The following is a 14,738-nucleotide window of genomic DNA, read 5'->3' on the forward strand; positions in this document are numbered from 1 at the left end:
CTTTCATTCACATACCCCCGCCCCCCAACAACTTGTAAATCGCACACAAAATCTGAGTGTCACCAGTGTCACCATGTTACTCCAGGAGACTTGGGAGAGCCATTCAGAGAACCAGGTTGTTCTGGGGGAACATTTGCATTAAACATAAGTACATGTGGTCACACTCTCCGCTTCTTCACAAACACGCACACAGATCCAAGCCCCAGGAATGACTACGCCTTTCGGCAGAGTAAAAAATCTACATGGAGAGGCAGGATCCACCGAGGTTTCCCGCTCCCATATCTAGACTGAGCGGGTGCATCCCAGCCGGCTGAGCCCAGCTAACCCACTCCCCAGTGCTGGATTCCGGGGGGCCCCCTTCCCACGCACGCACACCGAGGACGCAGCGTCCACATCTTTCTGTCCCCTTTCACCTCCCGGACTCCTGGCAACGCGGAGCGTGGCGCGCGCTGCCGGAGGACGTCGGCCCGGCCTGCCCAGCATCGGCCAATCCCGAGCGTCCATGCAAATGAGGCTCCTTATCGGGCCGCAGCTCCGCCTCCGGCGGCCGGGGCGGTAGTAACCCATTCATGGGGCTCGCGAGCGGCTGCAGCCCGGCTCCGTGGTGCTCGCAGCCACCGCCTCCTCTCGGCTCCGGGTCTTCCCCTTCCTTTTACAACTGATCCTGTTGGGGATTTTTTTTTTTTTTTTTTCTAAATTGGAGCGGTGGGGAGGAGCAGGGAGGGGGACCAGGAGGAAGGAGAGAGATTAGGCAGCCATCAATCTCCTCCTGTTTCTCCCAGAACAGGTGATGCTTCTAAATTGTGTTCACTTTCTGGAGGCAGAACTGCCGCTGCAAGGATGCGAGCGACTTAGGACAGAGGGCCTGAGGCGGCAGATCTGAACTTGCGGAGGATAAAACCCAAACTTTAACTACATCAGTCCGCACCTCACGAGTGAAGCGAAGGAAGGACTGGTTATCTTTTTTCTTTCTTTTTCTCCAAGAGAGACTCAAACTTCAGCACTTGATCCTTTTTTTTTTTTTTTTTTTTTTTTGGATTTGCTTTGGAGGAAACGGTTTGGTGACAGCGTTGGGAACAGTAACGACAGTGTTGTAACTCTTATTTTTAAAGAGACAGTAGATCAGATTTTTTAAATGTTTGGGATTCAAGATACTTTAGGAAGAGGACCAGCTCTGAAAGAGAAATCGCTGGGCGCCGAGATGGATTCGGTCAGGTCCTGGGTCCGGAATGTCGGCGTGGTGGACGCCAATGTCGCGGCGCAGAGGTAACCAGACGGCCGCACAATTGTTATGCTCTCAAAGTCTCTAGCTTGTTCGCTCTCTCGCGCTCTCACTGTCTCTGTGTGCCCCCCACACGTACCCCCACCCCACCCGCCCGCTCGCTCTATCTTTCTCTCTCCCCCAATCTGTCGCCCGGGCCCCGCGCGTTGGGGCTCGCCCTCCGGCAGGCAGGTCACTATAGTCAGGGGAACACTTACCCCGCAGCCAACACTCGAGTTTCTGAACTGCCTGGGTCGTTGTGTCTCTCCCCACTCCTTCCCCACAGACCACTCTTTGGGAGGAAAAATAACAAAGTAGCATCCAACGCCTCTCAGCTCAGCTCCTAGTTCTGCCAGGCGGGCCCCGCCCGGAGCCCAGCGTGAGGACCGGAGCTGGCAGCGGCGGCCATCCGAGGAGAGCCGGCTTCCCGGCGACTCCCAGGTTCCGCCACGCCGCTTGCGAGAGCCTGTCTGCTGCATCTTGCCGGGCGATTCCTGGAGGCCGGGAGACCCGCAGGCAGATGGCGGCGGCGGCGAGAGGAGCGGGAGAGGCCGAAGCAGCTGCTTGGGAAGGCAAAGCGGCCGGGAGATCTGGGAGGGGGCAGGCTGGAGGGTCCGGGCGCAGAGATAAAACAGTGGGCCAGACGCATGGAGGCGGGGTAAGGGAAGAGAAGAGATTAAAGAGAAAAGACGGAGTAACTGTGGAAGGAGCCGCAGAAGAAAGGCGAGGAGAGGAGAGAGCCGCAAACGCAGGGATCACCACTTCCAGTTTTGCTACTAGTCCCTGAAGTTGACTGCTTCTAAGCGTCCGCGTGCTGAGATGGTAAACGCCTTGTCCAGGGTGCCACCCTGCGAAGACATTCTCGTCCCTCTCTCTCATCGCCACTGCTGAGCTGGGATTTGTGGTCTCCACGACCTTGTCTGCGAGAGAAAGCCCTCTAACCCCCGCCCCCCCAAGAACCCACGAACTTCTTCCCACGGCTGCCGCCTCCCTATCTGCTCTCCTGGTCATCCTCCTCTAAGTCCCACCATCACGCCGTGAAACTCCTCCTTTCCTAGCAGGCCACGTCTCCAGGTGTCCCGGGTAAAGCGAATCAGCCGCCACCCTTGGAGGAGAGGAAGCAAAAATGGCATCGCTCCTGAGACCAGGGCGGGCGGCGGGTCCCTACTTCCGGCCCGGTCCCTACCTCCTGCCCGAGCTGGGACGCGCCGGGATCCCTCGGACAGATGGCACACCGCGGCGGTGGCTTTCTGCAGCCGTCTGGGGCTCGCTGGGCTGCCGGCGGAGGGAAATCAGGCAGTTCCACAAAGTCGGCTCCGCAGCGCGTTTCCTTAGCGGAGCTACTTAAAGACACCTCCCCTACTTTCCTCTTTTCCCTGGATCAAATACCTATTAAAGTTGGAACAGGCAGCTCGAGTGGGGGATTCTAGCAAAATTTTACACACTTCAAGAGTGAAAAGTGCTCGCGCCCTGGGGCAGGAGGGCCAGAGATCGCAGCGCCGCAGGGCAGCTCTGGCCATCTGCGCTCTCGCGTGGGCCCGGAGTCTCCGGTTAAATGCGATCTGGCGGCCAGTTTGCCCATAGCCGCGACAGGTCGAGAGGAAGGTGTCTGCACCCCATACTCTCAAGGGTCTCCAACATGGGTGTCTCAGTCAGCGGGTTTGGCTGGTGCCACCCAGAGATGCGGCCCGAGTGGGGATCCCCTTCGGCCCCAGGCGAGGACGTTTCCTCTTATTATAAAATTTCGGCTTCTCCCAACTCAGCAATTCTGGGGGCATGGCGTCAGTATCACGTCTTTTGGGGTGGCCTGCGATCCCTAGTACTGGTCGCGGAGATTCCGCCCTGCCACTGTCCCGGGCACAACTTTTCGGAAGAGCGAGGGAAACACGAGGTGAGGCTTCTCCCGACAGGGCCAAGCTTGGGCTCTGGGCTTCCAGCCCGCCTCCAGGGGTTTCTCGCCTACCACATTTCCGAGATAGTATGGCGGCGTTGTGGGCAGTTGCACCCGGACAGGTAACTCCAAAGAAGATGAAGGAAAAGGGTCACGTCTTTGAAAGTAACGAGGCGCTTATCCCGCAGCCCCGATTCCCGACCCAGTCGGAGGCCACCTGATAGAATAGATAAGGGCAGGCCGACAGGACAAGGCGTGGGCTGCCGCCTTGGGGGACTGCTCGGGGCCTCAGTCGGAAGCCGGGATCCTTTGGTTACGACTAAAGGCCAAACAGTGAGCTGCCGGGCCCTGGGATGCCGGAGGCTAGAATAACCTGCGGTGGCAGCGGCAGGGGGTATCGGCCCGCCACCGGAACCCCGGGGCCACTGGGACTCCTCTACAGAGTCCCCTCTTCTTAATCTAAATTGAAAAAAGGTCCGAAGGGTCCAGAACTCTTGACCCAGGACATGGGCCCTTGACCTCTGCAGTGTTGTGTGGGCACATTGGTAACAGCGTGTCTTTTTCTCCTTCCCCGTGTCCGGTGCCCCCGTGTCTCTTCCTGCGCAGCGGAGTCGCCCTGTCCCGTGCCCACTTTGAGAAGCAGCCTCCCTCCAACTTGAGGAAATCCAACTTCTTTCACTTCGTCCTGGCGCTTTACGACAGGCAGGGGCAGCCCGTGGAGATTGAGCGCACAGCCTTCGTAGACTTTGTGGAGAACGATAAAGTAAGCGGAGGCCTCCCCCCTCTCTGCCCCTCCCCGCCTAATAACGACCTCCTTGCAAAGCACTAAAGATTCCATCTGTCACTCACGACACTTTCCCGTTCACATCATCAGGGATGATAAATCGAGGCTTCTCACTCCCAGCCTCTTAATCAGTCGATTTCTCTGTACCTCCTGCCCCCACTCCGCACCATGCGGTTCCTTCCACGCTGGTGGCTCTGCGCACCCAGCCTCTGGGTCATTAGCAGAACCTGGTCATGGCCTGACTGCGCAGCCAACGCCGTTCCAACTAGAGCCTAGTATAAACGTATACCCAAGGCCGCTGTGGCCTTTGTTCGTGTTATTTATTTATTAGTTTGTTTGTTATTTTGCACCTGCTGGCACCCACAGAGTGGGTAGTACCAGGTGGAAACCCAGAGCCTAGCTTTGGCCGGCCTTCTCTGCCAAACGCTCTCCTTCCACTCTCGCTCCCCAAGGCAGTACCGCTTCAAACCAGACCTGCGTGTGAGGCTGCATTTGATCTCAAAGGAAGCCAGATATGTGAGGAAAGGAACTGTCTCTTGCCCTCTATGGGCCCCAGTCTCCTCAGCGGTACAATGCGAGCTTTAGAGCAGGCGCTCCAGAGGTCCCTCTTGAACCTGGGTGTCAGTCCCTGCCGCTCTTGGCCCGGGAGGCACCGGTCCTGGCAGGATAGGGCCCAGTGCTGCCCTTCTGTATGACAGGTCCCATCACCTTTCTGCCAAGAGAAGCCTTGTGGTTACCAAAAGAGGGACAGAGCCTGGTGGGTTTGGTGGGGACTGTTTAAAGGCAATATTGGTGCAGTGTCCGGTTGTTACGACTGGGGGTGGTGGGGAGTTGCACTTCTGAGGACATTTTTAAGGGAGAAGGACAGGATTGAGAGGGTCAAGTGGCCGCGGGCCTTGGCAAGGTTTGGAGATGGTCCTACGGCAGAAGCTCCTGCCCTTTGACCCAGGACTGGGCAGGGGGTCGTTCAAAGCTGCCAGGCAGAGGGGGAGAAAGGCAACTGGAGAACTGTAGGGACATGCTCTCTCTTCTTTCCCTCCTTTGGGGGGCCGGAAAAAAAGGGATTCAAACGCTGCCTAATTTTTTCAGGAACAAGGCAACGAGAAGACCAACAACGGCACCCACTACAAGTTACAGCTCCTCTACAGCAACGGTGAGTGCCCTGCTTCCTCTGTGTGGAGGCATCCGCACGTGTCCCTTTCAAAGAAAGCTGTTGACCTTGTCCAGGTCCCTTGCAGGCCGCCTCAGGCCTAGGGAGAGCAGGGCTTTGGGGGGCTCAGACAGGGCCAGAGGCTTGGGTGGGTGTTCTTTGCCCCTAGGACTGTTCAGCCTTCCGGCGGGCCCGCGGCCCCTGGCGACTTCCTGGGCTTGGTCGCATGCCTGGGACAGGTTGGGGGGCCAGGAGGGGCTCTGCGGCCCTCATCCCGTGCCTGTCCCCTCCCCTGCAGGCGTCCGCACGGAGCAGGACCTGTACGTCAGGCTCATTGACTCGGTCACCAAGCAGGTGAGCCCTGAGGTCTACTCGTTTCCTTCTCTGGTGGCCCCCCTGCCCCATGTGTCCCTGACCTACCCCACGTTCCATGAATTCCTGGGTCAGACTGCACATGCCCCTTCACATCAACTCGCACCTTGACCACTCTGGGGTGGGGAAAGCCTCCCTCTCTCCCCAGTTGTTTTGTTTCTTTCTGGCTGGGGAGATGCTGGGGGTGAGGGGAGGCGAGCAAAAGAGTGAAGGGAGGAAGCAATTATTGGGAGATTCAGTTTCCCCAAACATTGCCTTCTGTAAAAACTATGTCCTCACGGGGCAAACTTGTCTATTATCATTTCGCTCGAGTTAGCCAGGCCACAGCTCAGGTTCTGTGCTGCCAGCGGGCACTCCTAATGAAGTAGTGGGGAGTGGGAGGAAAACTGCCTCTGCTTGCTTTAAAGTCCCTTTTCTTTGTCCCCCACCCCCCCATGCCTCTCACTTCTTCCCTTCCTGTCCCCGCATCCTTCGCAGCCCATAGCTTACGAGGGACAAAATAAGAATCCGGAAATGTGCCGAGTTCTCCTGACACACGAAGTCATGTGCAGGTAAGAGCCGCTTTGTCCTGCGGGCTTTGCTGGCAAGCGGGGCAGGGGAGCGCTCGGCCCGCCGCTCGCAGGCGTCGGGGCACAGACTTGCAGGGGTGATGGCTCGCTGGGCGGGAGGCTGATTCATCAGGAGCTCCTACTTAATAGCCAGATTCTTAGCGCATTTCGAAAAGGGAAACCAGAACCACGCAGGATTCCATCCCCAGGCATCTCAGGAGTTTGCTCCCCATGTGGACATTCTCTGCTGTCCAGCAGTAGGTGGCAGCGCTGGGAGGCGCGGGGGTAGCCCCCGGCCAAATTTGGAATTGGGACTTTTCCCTGGACGGGTCTTCGCCGCAGGCCTGTACTTGATTGAGGCTCAGTTCCCGCCTGTCCGGCCGCGCTAGGGGTAGATTTCCAGGAGGGGCCACTTGTAGCATTACCGAGTCAAAGCACTGGAACGACTGGAAGTCTGGGCGAGGGGCCTTCAGAGGGTCCAGCGGCCGGTTTCCGGGGCGGGCCCCCTCCGGACAGCTGAGGCACCTGTGATTCGAAAGCATTTCCTTCCGGAATGTTGCTTCTCTGGTGATTTCTGGAGTCAGGGGAGTTTCTTAGGTCAGGAGGAAGTACAGGAGAGAAAGATCAGTGGGGTTAATCACCAGTGGGTGGGTGGGGCAACAGTGGATCCCAGCTGGGAGATCTGGGGTCGGGAGCAACAGCTGGATTCTGATGGCCAAGTCGTGCGAGGTACAGTCTATTCGAATCCCTGCACCTTCCCCCATCTTCTTTTCAGAGACCAATCCATTCTATTTTGAGTCTTTTCTTCTGCCTGACTAGAAGAAGATAAAACATTAGAAGAAATTCATCCACACACTTAATCTCTCAACAAACATTTATTACGTGCCTAGTATGTGCCGGTATTGGGGATCCCACAGCAGACCAGAAAGGATATAAAAAGGAAACTCTGGGAAGAGGTGGCGATTTTACTATGAAAATGTTTATTTCATACACGTTGTTTTCTTCCTCCAATACCTCTGATCGGAGAGAAAGCCTCAGTTCTTCCTCACTCCACTATTGCTTCAGTGAATGTCTTCCAACTCCAGACTTGCTAGTTTTTTATAATTGCTGGCCGTCTGTGGTAGTTTGGACTATTTTATGGTCAGCTCCTGGCAGCCCTTTCTCCCTCCCAAAACAGTCAGGAAGAAACATAACAATCAGACGTGTTTGTTTTGATGTTGACCAAGTATTAGAAAAACAAACTTTGCCAAATGCAAAGTTCAACTCTGCCAGTGGCCTCAGCTGAGGGGGTCAGGGGCTTCCTTGTCTGAGCAGCTGGGTGAGGTGTGGGGCGATGCAGTAAGCACAGGGCTACTTCCTTCTCTCGATATAGTCCTTCAGAAAGAAAATACTGTTCCAAGATGAACTTGCAGAGAATATCTAGATTAAATAGTCAGAACACTGATTCAGTTGGCTTATTGGAGGGTGCTTTTTAAAAAAAAAATCATTTTTCTACTTTTACATGTCTTTGTTTGGATAAATTATCTTTTTAAAAGGAAAGAAAATAAAAACCCCAAGCTAGCCCATTGTCTGATGAATTATACCTATCACTTTAAATAATACTTGCATGCCCCATCCAGCTGTAGTTAAAGCTGACATTTTTATTTTTAGGCCCAATCAAATCCTCCTCATTTTATGCTGTTTAAGTAGCAGCATCAATTTTTAAAGCCTCTAGTTTAGTCTGCATTAGTAACACAATATAAAATTTTAATGTACTGTAACTTCTTTGCATTTGAGACCTGGGAAGAGATGCTCTGCTATTTTCTTCCCAAACTAGAATTTAAAACAAATATTAATTATGGGTAAATAAATGATCCGTTGGATGGGTACTGTGTCTGTTGTGTGTGTGTGTGGGGGGGATGAACTGGGGTAGTGGCAAATATTGGGTGCATCTATAAGGGAAGTTCTCATTCAGCGTGTCAGTCTGAGTTGGTTGATTTTCCAACTCAGTAAGGGGAAAAAGTTTCTTCTCCCACCTTTTAAGAGCCAGTTATAGCAGTCAATGATTGAGGGATGAATCAGATGCCCTGTTTCTCAGTGGTTATTGCACACATTTAGTTTCATTTGCATGCTGTTCTAGGGCATACCTGGAAAATTTCCCTGACTGGTTTTATGTTCTGTTGATCTTCAGTCGAAAAGCTCATAAACTGGTGTTTAGCTTTGAGGAGGGGAATAAAATCAATCTCTTTACGAATAACTTTTTCTCCCTTCTCCAACTGTCTCTGCTCCCTCTTCCCTGCTTTAGTTCATTTTGCCAATTATTAGCAAGGAGAAATCTAGTTGTTACGTTGCTGCCAGCCACCCCTGTGCCCTCAATGCTCAGAGGGTTAAAAGATATTATAATTTGAACAGAAGTCGTCTCAAGGCCTACAGCTGGCTAATAACAGAGTTGTATTGAGCGCGAGCAAACCCCACAGCTGTGACTTTTCGCCACAAGGCGCAGGCTAGACAGGGCCCTAATCAGATGGGCCAGCCGGGCAGTGGGGCCAGTGTCTTTATCGGCCAGATGGTGTGAATTTAGACACTTTTGTTATGCAATCGCAGGGAGGAGTTGGGGAGAAGAAAACAAAACAAAAGCCACCATGCTGTGCGCTTATTTGAGTTTGAAATTAGAGACAGATTTTTGAAAGTTGAGGGTTGAATTTTAAAAACGATTTTGGAGGGGAAAGGGCACACTCGCTTTTCTTGAGCCGTTTGGCTGACTGGACGGGTACCCTGTGTCCATGGCTGGGGCTTTTTTCCTTCTCCAGACATCCCTTTCCCACCTCATTTCTCCCTTTCTGAAAAATGCAGGTAAGGTTCAGGATTGGGATAAAATTTCTCATATTCCCCCTCCCATCCCCATTTTGTTTTCTCTTTTCTCTTTCTCTCTCCGAAGACTCCATGAAGAGATAGATAGGATAAAAGAGGCCTGTAAGCAAATTGAGAATATTTCAGGTAAAAGGTTCTCTAAATAAGTACTAGAATAAATTAAACCAAACCGAGTCAACAAACTGGGGAGCAGAGGAAGAGCTTTCATTTTCATTCATTAGGAAAAAGAGGCACTTTTGAGTCTCTCTGTGGTAGTTAGGGACACAATCTTTACCTAGTGCCAAGTTTAGTTTCCTCTTGTCTTTGTTTAATTTTTTCCCTTCTTTTCCTTTTTTACAGTCTTGTTCAATTTTTAAAAACACTTCTCAGGAGCTTCAGACTTAGAGACTTGCCTGTTAGGAAATAACCCTAAAAAGCCTTTTAAATAAAGTAGCCGAACCTGAAGTTGGTCACTCAGGCTTTATCCACCCAGCAAAGGGAAGGGAGGACTGAGTTTGTTGTCTGAGTAATTCAGGGTCCAGTTCCTTAACGTCAGCTATCCACATACCTGATCCCAGAGCGATTGTCTGGGGAACTTGGGTTCATGAATATCTCCCACTCCCTACTTCCCTTTGCTTATGTTAATATTGCTGGCACGAGGACTGAATGTCATTTAAGAAACCCAATAAAGAATAACTGGGACATCTTGATGAGACCTTTTCTTTTAAAAAAAGAAGAAGAAAAAGAATTAACTTTGGCTAACCCAGAGAAATTTGAAGAAGGGCTCAAACGAGGCAAATACAGCCCAGTCCTATGATTTTTATACCTTTACTATTAGAGAGCAACAGCTGAGTGTCTTCTACATCTTTTCTGTGCTATTTACATTAGAGATTATCCTTAAATATGTTACTGTTGGAGAATGGAAGAGTGGGTCTTGAAGTTTCTCTGCATTTTCTTTGAATATCATTTCCTTCCCTGACTCCATTCCCCACATTTGTATTACACTGGCACCAAGCTTACATTTTTATCTGTTTTTCTTTTCCTCCAGAGAAAATCCCCACGGAAAGCAGCTGAATTCAGCTGAGCAATTTTGCAAACTTACTCGGCTTCCTCAGAGTCATTCCTTCTCAAACTAAACAGATTGGCACATTCTGACAGTTTGTACTCTTGGAATTAAATTGTACCCAGCATCACACACATATTTGGGTTCGGTCGACATGTGTGTGATGTCAAAGGGGAGTCTAGGTAGAGGGCGTTAGGTAACTAGCATGTGTGGGGCTTTTGAAATTGTGTTGCTAAGCAAAAAGGTTTGCCTGAGCTGCAAAGGTATTGCCTTGACATAAGCAACAGAAAAAGGAGAAGTGGGAGATGGAAACGGGTGGGGGTAGGAATTGGGAAGACATACACAGCTTTGGGAGATGGGAGAGCAGCTGGCCAGCATTTTTATTGGTGTTAATCTTGGGATGGACTGAAATTTTAAAAGTTAAGACCTAATATAATTTCAAAAGCAAAATATTATTTCAGAAAGTCCCAGGGGGTAAGCTCTGGTATTTGAGAAAGTTGAGACAATTTTTCTTTTACTTCCCACTAATTTGATTAAATTTCTTAAAAACTCATTGTGCCGATTCGGTGAAAGTTTTTTTTTTTTTTTTTTTTAGTATCTCTCAAGGATATTCTACTTTTTGAGAATGATAGATTTGTTCACCAAATAATCCACACATCCCTGCACAAGAGAGGTGGACTTTGAAGGTTTTAAAATATTTATTTGTTTGTTTGTAATCCTGTTGAGGATCAGAGAGGGCAAGAAGACTGCGGAGAACCAGAAAGTAAATCTATGACTCGGCTTTGTTAGGCCTTTGCGTCCCTGTTGCCACATGGCGTCCCTCTTTTCCTTATCCTGTCATCACTTTCAAAGGATGCTCAGGGAATCTTGTAGCCTCATGAACTTCTTAAACCTAGAAGGGACTCTGGAGATAATCTAGTCCAACATTTTAATTTTATATATAGGGAGGCAAAGCCCAGAGGGGTTAAAAAGATTAGACTAAATTCACGCAGCTGGTTTGGGACAGAATTGGATTAGGCGCCTGTGTCCTGATTCCCACTCTAACAATTTTTCTATGGTGCCGTATCACTCTTAAGCTACAGAGAAACCATCATGAGAAGGGCAGTGCTTACATATAGTTTTGTTATTGCTAATGTTTATTAGACATATTCTCTAACTGGTGTGGGTGGTAATACTTTCCTTATAAGCCATATCAAGGCTGCATCTTTAGCCAACCACGGTCAAGGATGGACCATGTGTTTGAATAAGCTGAGAGGTATTCAGAAGTCTGTGGTCCTGACAAGCAGCAGTGGGGCAACATGGGGAGGTTATTTTCAAGTGCTTCCTTCCCACCAAACGTCCTTTGCCCTTTTCACATTTGTCTAGGTTTTCCATACAGGCACCTTTGGATTGGAGTGTTTTGCTCTCTGCCTCAGGTCATTTGGAGACCTTCCTATCTGTTGTAATTGTTCTAGGGCCTCTTCTTTCTCTCTTGAATTTCTCCAGCATCTACCAGGTGCCCAGTACTTTGCAAGGTGCGAGTCTTGGGAGGCAGAGTTTTCAAGATGGGACTTCCTGTTCTAGACTTGGTGAAAATGACTAGCGCTATCATTTTACAGCTCCCTGCCACCTTTTCTTCCTATTTTAAAATGTACACCATAGTTCTGCTCTTCCTCTATCATTTTTAGAAAATGATGGAAATGAATGAATGAATGAATGAATGAATGAATAAATGTTTATAAAGTCCACCGAGTTCTCTGGAAAAAAGATGTTATGTAAATAAGGTTGATAACAATCCAGGCAGCAACTCATGGTCTATTTTATACATTTTCCTTCCCCCCTCTTTCTTCAAATAGTTATTAAGAAACAAAGATCTAAAATATACAGTCATAAAATCATTCAACACTGAGCTAGAAATAACCTTATAGATCTTAAAATCCAACTGTCCATGGTTCAGATTACAAATATGGCTCTTGGGAAAGTTGTGATTTGCTGAGAACTACCCAATTTCTAAGTCACAGAGTGAGAATTTGAATGAGTATCTTTGGGTTTCAAGTTTAGTGTTGTTTTAAAACATGGCCATAAACCCTGCTTTATGCTGATAGCGAAGAGGCCACCTAGGAGACACTCATTTTTGTCAACGTTCTGACATTGTATGCTCATTGTGTTTTCTTGATTTTAACAAATTTCTTGTACTCTTTTGGTTCCTTCCCAATCTACAGTCGATGTTGCGAAAAGAAAAGTTGTGGAAACCGAAATGAGACTCCTTCAGACCCTGTCATCATCGACAGGTAGGGGGAAAAAGTGATTTAAAAAAATCGTTTCTAGTTTCTTTCCTTTATGAATCTCGACTCTGAGTACTGATCACTTGGGCTTTGCCGTAAGGTTGGTTTCATGTTATTTTCAAGGCATGACACTAGTTCAACATGTAGTTTCTTGTTCCGGTTGGCCTTTCTTGGAAGAACTCAGAACCTTCCTTTTTGAACATCTGTCTCTAAATCTATGATGGGATTCTTTTCCAGGTACACTGGCTTCAGCGTAATAAGGAGTGTGTGGATGGTAAGGGATGGTAAAGAATGCCATCTCTCCTATCTGGCAGGGCAGGGCCTCAATCAGTTTCCTAGAAGAAGAGGTATACCCCAAGTTAAGTGGCAACCCCTTTATCATTCTCCGTGATTGCTACTGGGCTTAAAGACTTCCAATTTAGATTACGGTTTAGGGGGTTATGACAAGCTCTCTATTGCACTGAGGGAGATTCCCTTCTACCACAGAGGATTGCATTCTGGGTTCTATGTTATATGCAGAATGGGCAAGATTCTCTGGGACAAGATGCTAATTCACTAAAACGTGACTTAGGCATCCTCAGCTGTCTGTTTTTATGATTGGAAACAGAACTTATAAACCAACGAAGAAATACCAAATTAACTTCCAGCAATCATGTAATTTTTAAGAAATCCCATATTCCCACCCCTAATTTTTTCTCTTTCGTTAAAAAACGGAATAATTCCCTATTGCTTCTTTCTTTGGGTTTTCATGTTTCTAGCCAGGTCCTGAAATGGATTGGAGAGACCACAGTCTCCAAAGTTGTTATTCCAATATTCCAATGAATTCTCAGTTGGGAGAATGGAACCTCTGGCATTCTTCCCAGAAAGCCAGCTTGGTTTCTTTGTAGAAAGTGTAGCATAGCCCTAGGAACAAGGAGGCTGGAATTCTGTTTCTGTCCTAGCTTCTGACCTTGGACGAAGCACTCAGCATCTCTGTTCTTCAAAAGTATAACGGAGGGGAAAGGTAGAGGGTACTGCCTGCTTCTGTAGGTTTCAGGAGGCTACTGAAATAGCCATGGCAGTTTTGCAGCATTCTCTGAGATGCTTGGAAGGGGATGATAGCCGAATATGAAATGTTCGATGGATGTGTGTGATGACGTTGCTATCTTAGGAGGTTCAGGTGAGACCAATTTTAGGGAGCTCTATGGAATTTCTTTGTTTTTTTTTCTGAAAGTGCATAGAGACTTAAAAAGAAAGTGTTGTAAGAACTCTTTGGGGTCAGCCCTCATCCTCATTTGACAGATGAAAAGACTGAACCTGGGAATAGTGACAGGAGTTGCCCACACAACTGGTTGGAGCAGAGCTGGCACTAACTAGAAAACAGTTGTCCTTACTTCTAGGCCTGTGCTCCTCTCGCTACCACAACTGCCTTCTCCCAACGCTCTCTGTCCTAACTTATGTGAGCTGGGTTGCACGTGACCTCATTTCCCAACTTCCCAGGATGCCCTCAGGATCCTTGTGGGGAATAATAATAATCGAAGGATATGGTTGCAGCTTAGACACAGATCCATTCCTTTTCAGGCATGTGCACTGAGCTTACTAATCTTCATCTAGGCTTTTTCCACTAACCTTCACTGCCCTTTCAAGAAGGTACTCTAACCTCATGATTGTTACATCTTTTCTTGTAATAAACACCCCATAAACCAGCTTTAGAAATGTTTGCAAACCTGTAAATGGCAACCTGCACCTTACATTTCATAAGCGCACATCCTAATGACTCTGTCCTAGCAGCAGTTCTTACTGTAAGAAACTACATACCGTGTTTCCCCGAAAATAAGACCTAACCGGAAAATAAGCCCTAGCATGATTTTTCAGGATGACATCCCCTGAACATAAGCCCTAATGCGTCTTTTGGAGCAAACCTTAATACAAGACCTGGTCTTATTTTTGGGGAAACCTGGTAGAAACTGCACCCACAGATAAAGCTGAATGTTATGTTTTCTTCCTATGAATACACATGTCACACGTACAAAAGAAAGTAATCTTTTTTGCACCTATGAAAGGATTTTCATATTTGATGCCTTCATTGTTCATGCCAGAATGCCTAAATACTTCCGAGAAGGTGGAAACTGTATCTTGGCTGCATATTACGGAGCTTTATGTGACTGTGGCATTTATTTTCACTGTCCTATGCACAATAAAACAGCCCCGTGATGTCTGCGCATCACTTGAAATATGTGTTACTTCTAAAATGTTGCGCGTCTCCACACACATACCAAAGGGTACTATAAATTGATCACCATTATTAGATTTTTAGAGAATCCATTTGATTATAAACAGATGTATTTGTTCAGCTTCTTCGTTGTAGGACTTTTGTTTAAGATATTGTTCCCTTACCAGATTCTTGTCTTATTGCTCCTGGAGGTCTTTTGGGCTTCCCTTCGCCTTCTTCCCTTCATTTGTGAAAGTGAAAGGGGATGAAGTCAGGTTTCCATTTGTTGGCGGTGGGATGGGTGGTTTGTGTCATCAGGGGTTTGGTTGAGCTGTGCATCTGGTCCCTACATTCAAAGCCTGCTGACTTGGAGACGTTGAGATCA

General features: G+C 48.6%; 1 protein-coding gene across 2 annotated transcripts in view; it reads left to right on the top strand.

Moving 5' to 3' along the window:
* Positions 1-730: 730 nt before the first annotated feature.
* EBF2 (EBF transcription factor 2) overlaps positions 731-14,738 on the top strand; it is a 187,004-nt gene continuing 172,996 nt past the window's right edge. The window contains exons 1-6 of one of the 2 annotated variants that reach the window (XM_019714882.2): positions 731-1,266; positions 3,759-3,915; positions 5,026-5,089; positions 5,385-5,440; positions 5,936-6,009; positions 12,100-12,168. In XM_019714882.2, coding sequence (XP_019570441.1) covers positions 1,136-1,266; positions 3,759-3,915; positions 5,026-5,089; positions 5,385-5,440; positions 5,936-6,009; positions 12,100-12,168 — 551 coding nt within the window. In that variant the 5' untranslated portion in view covers positions 731-1,135. The remainder of the gene's footprint in view (positions 1,267-3,758; positions 3,916-5,025; positions 5,090-5,384; positions 5,441-5,935; positions 6,010-12,099; positions 12,169-14,738) is intronic. The other variant, XM_019714888.2, reaches the window with a different exon arrangement.

The sequence above is a fragment of the Rhinolophus sinicus genome, linkage group LG07, assembly GCF_036562045.2.
Source record: "Rhinolophus sinicus isolate RSC01 linkage group LG07, ASM3656204v1, whole genome shotgun sequence".
NCBI classification, from domain to species: domain Eukaryota; kingdom Metazoa; phylum Chordata; class Mammalia; order Chiroptera; family Rhinolophidae; genus Rhinolophus; species Rhinolophus sinicus.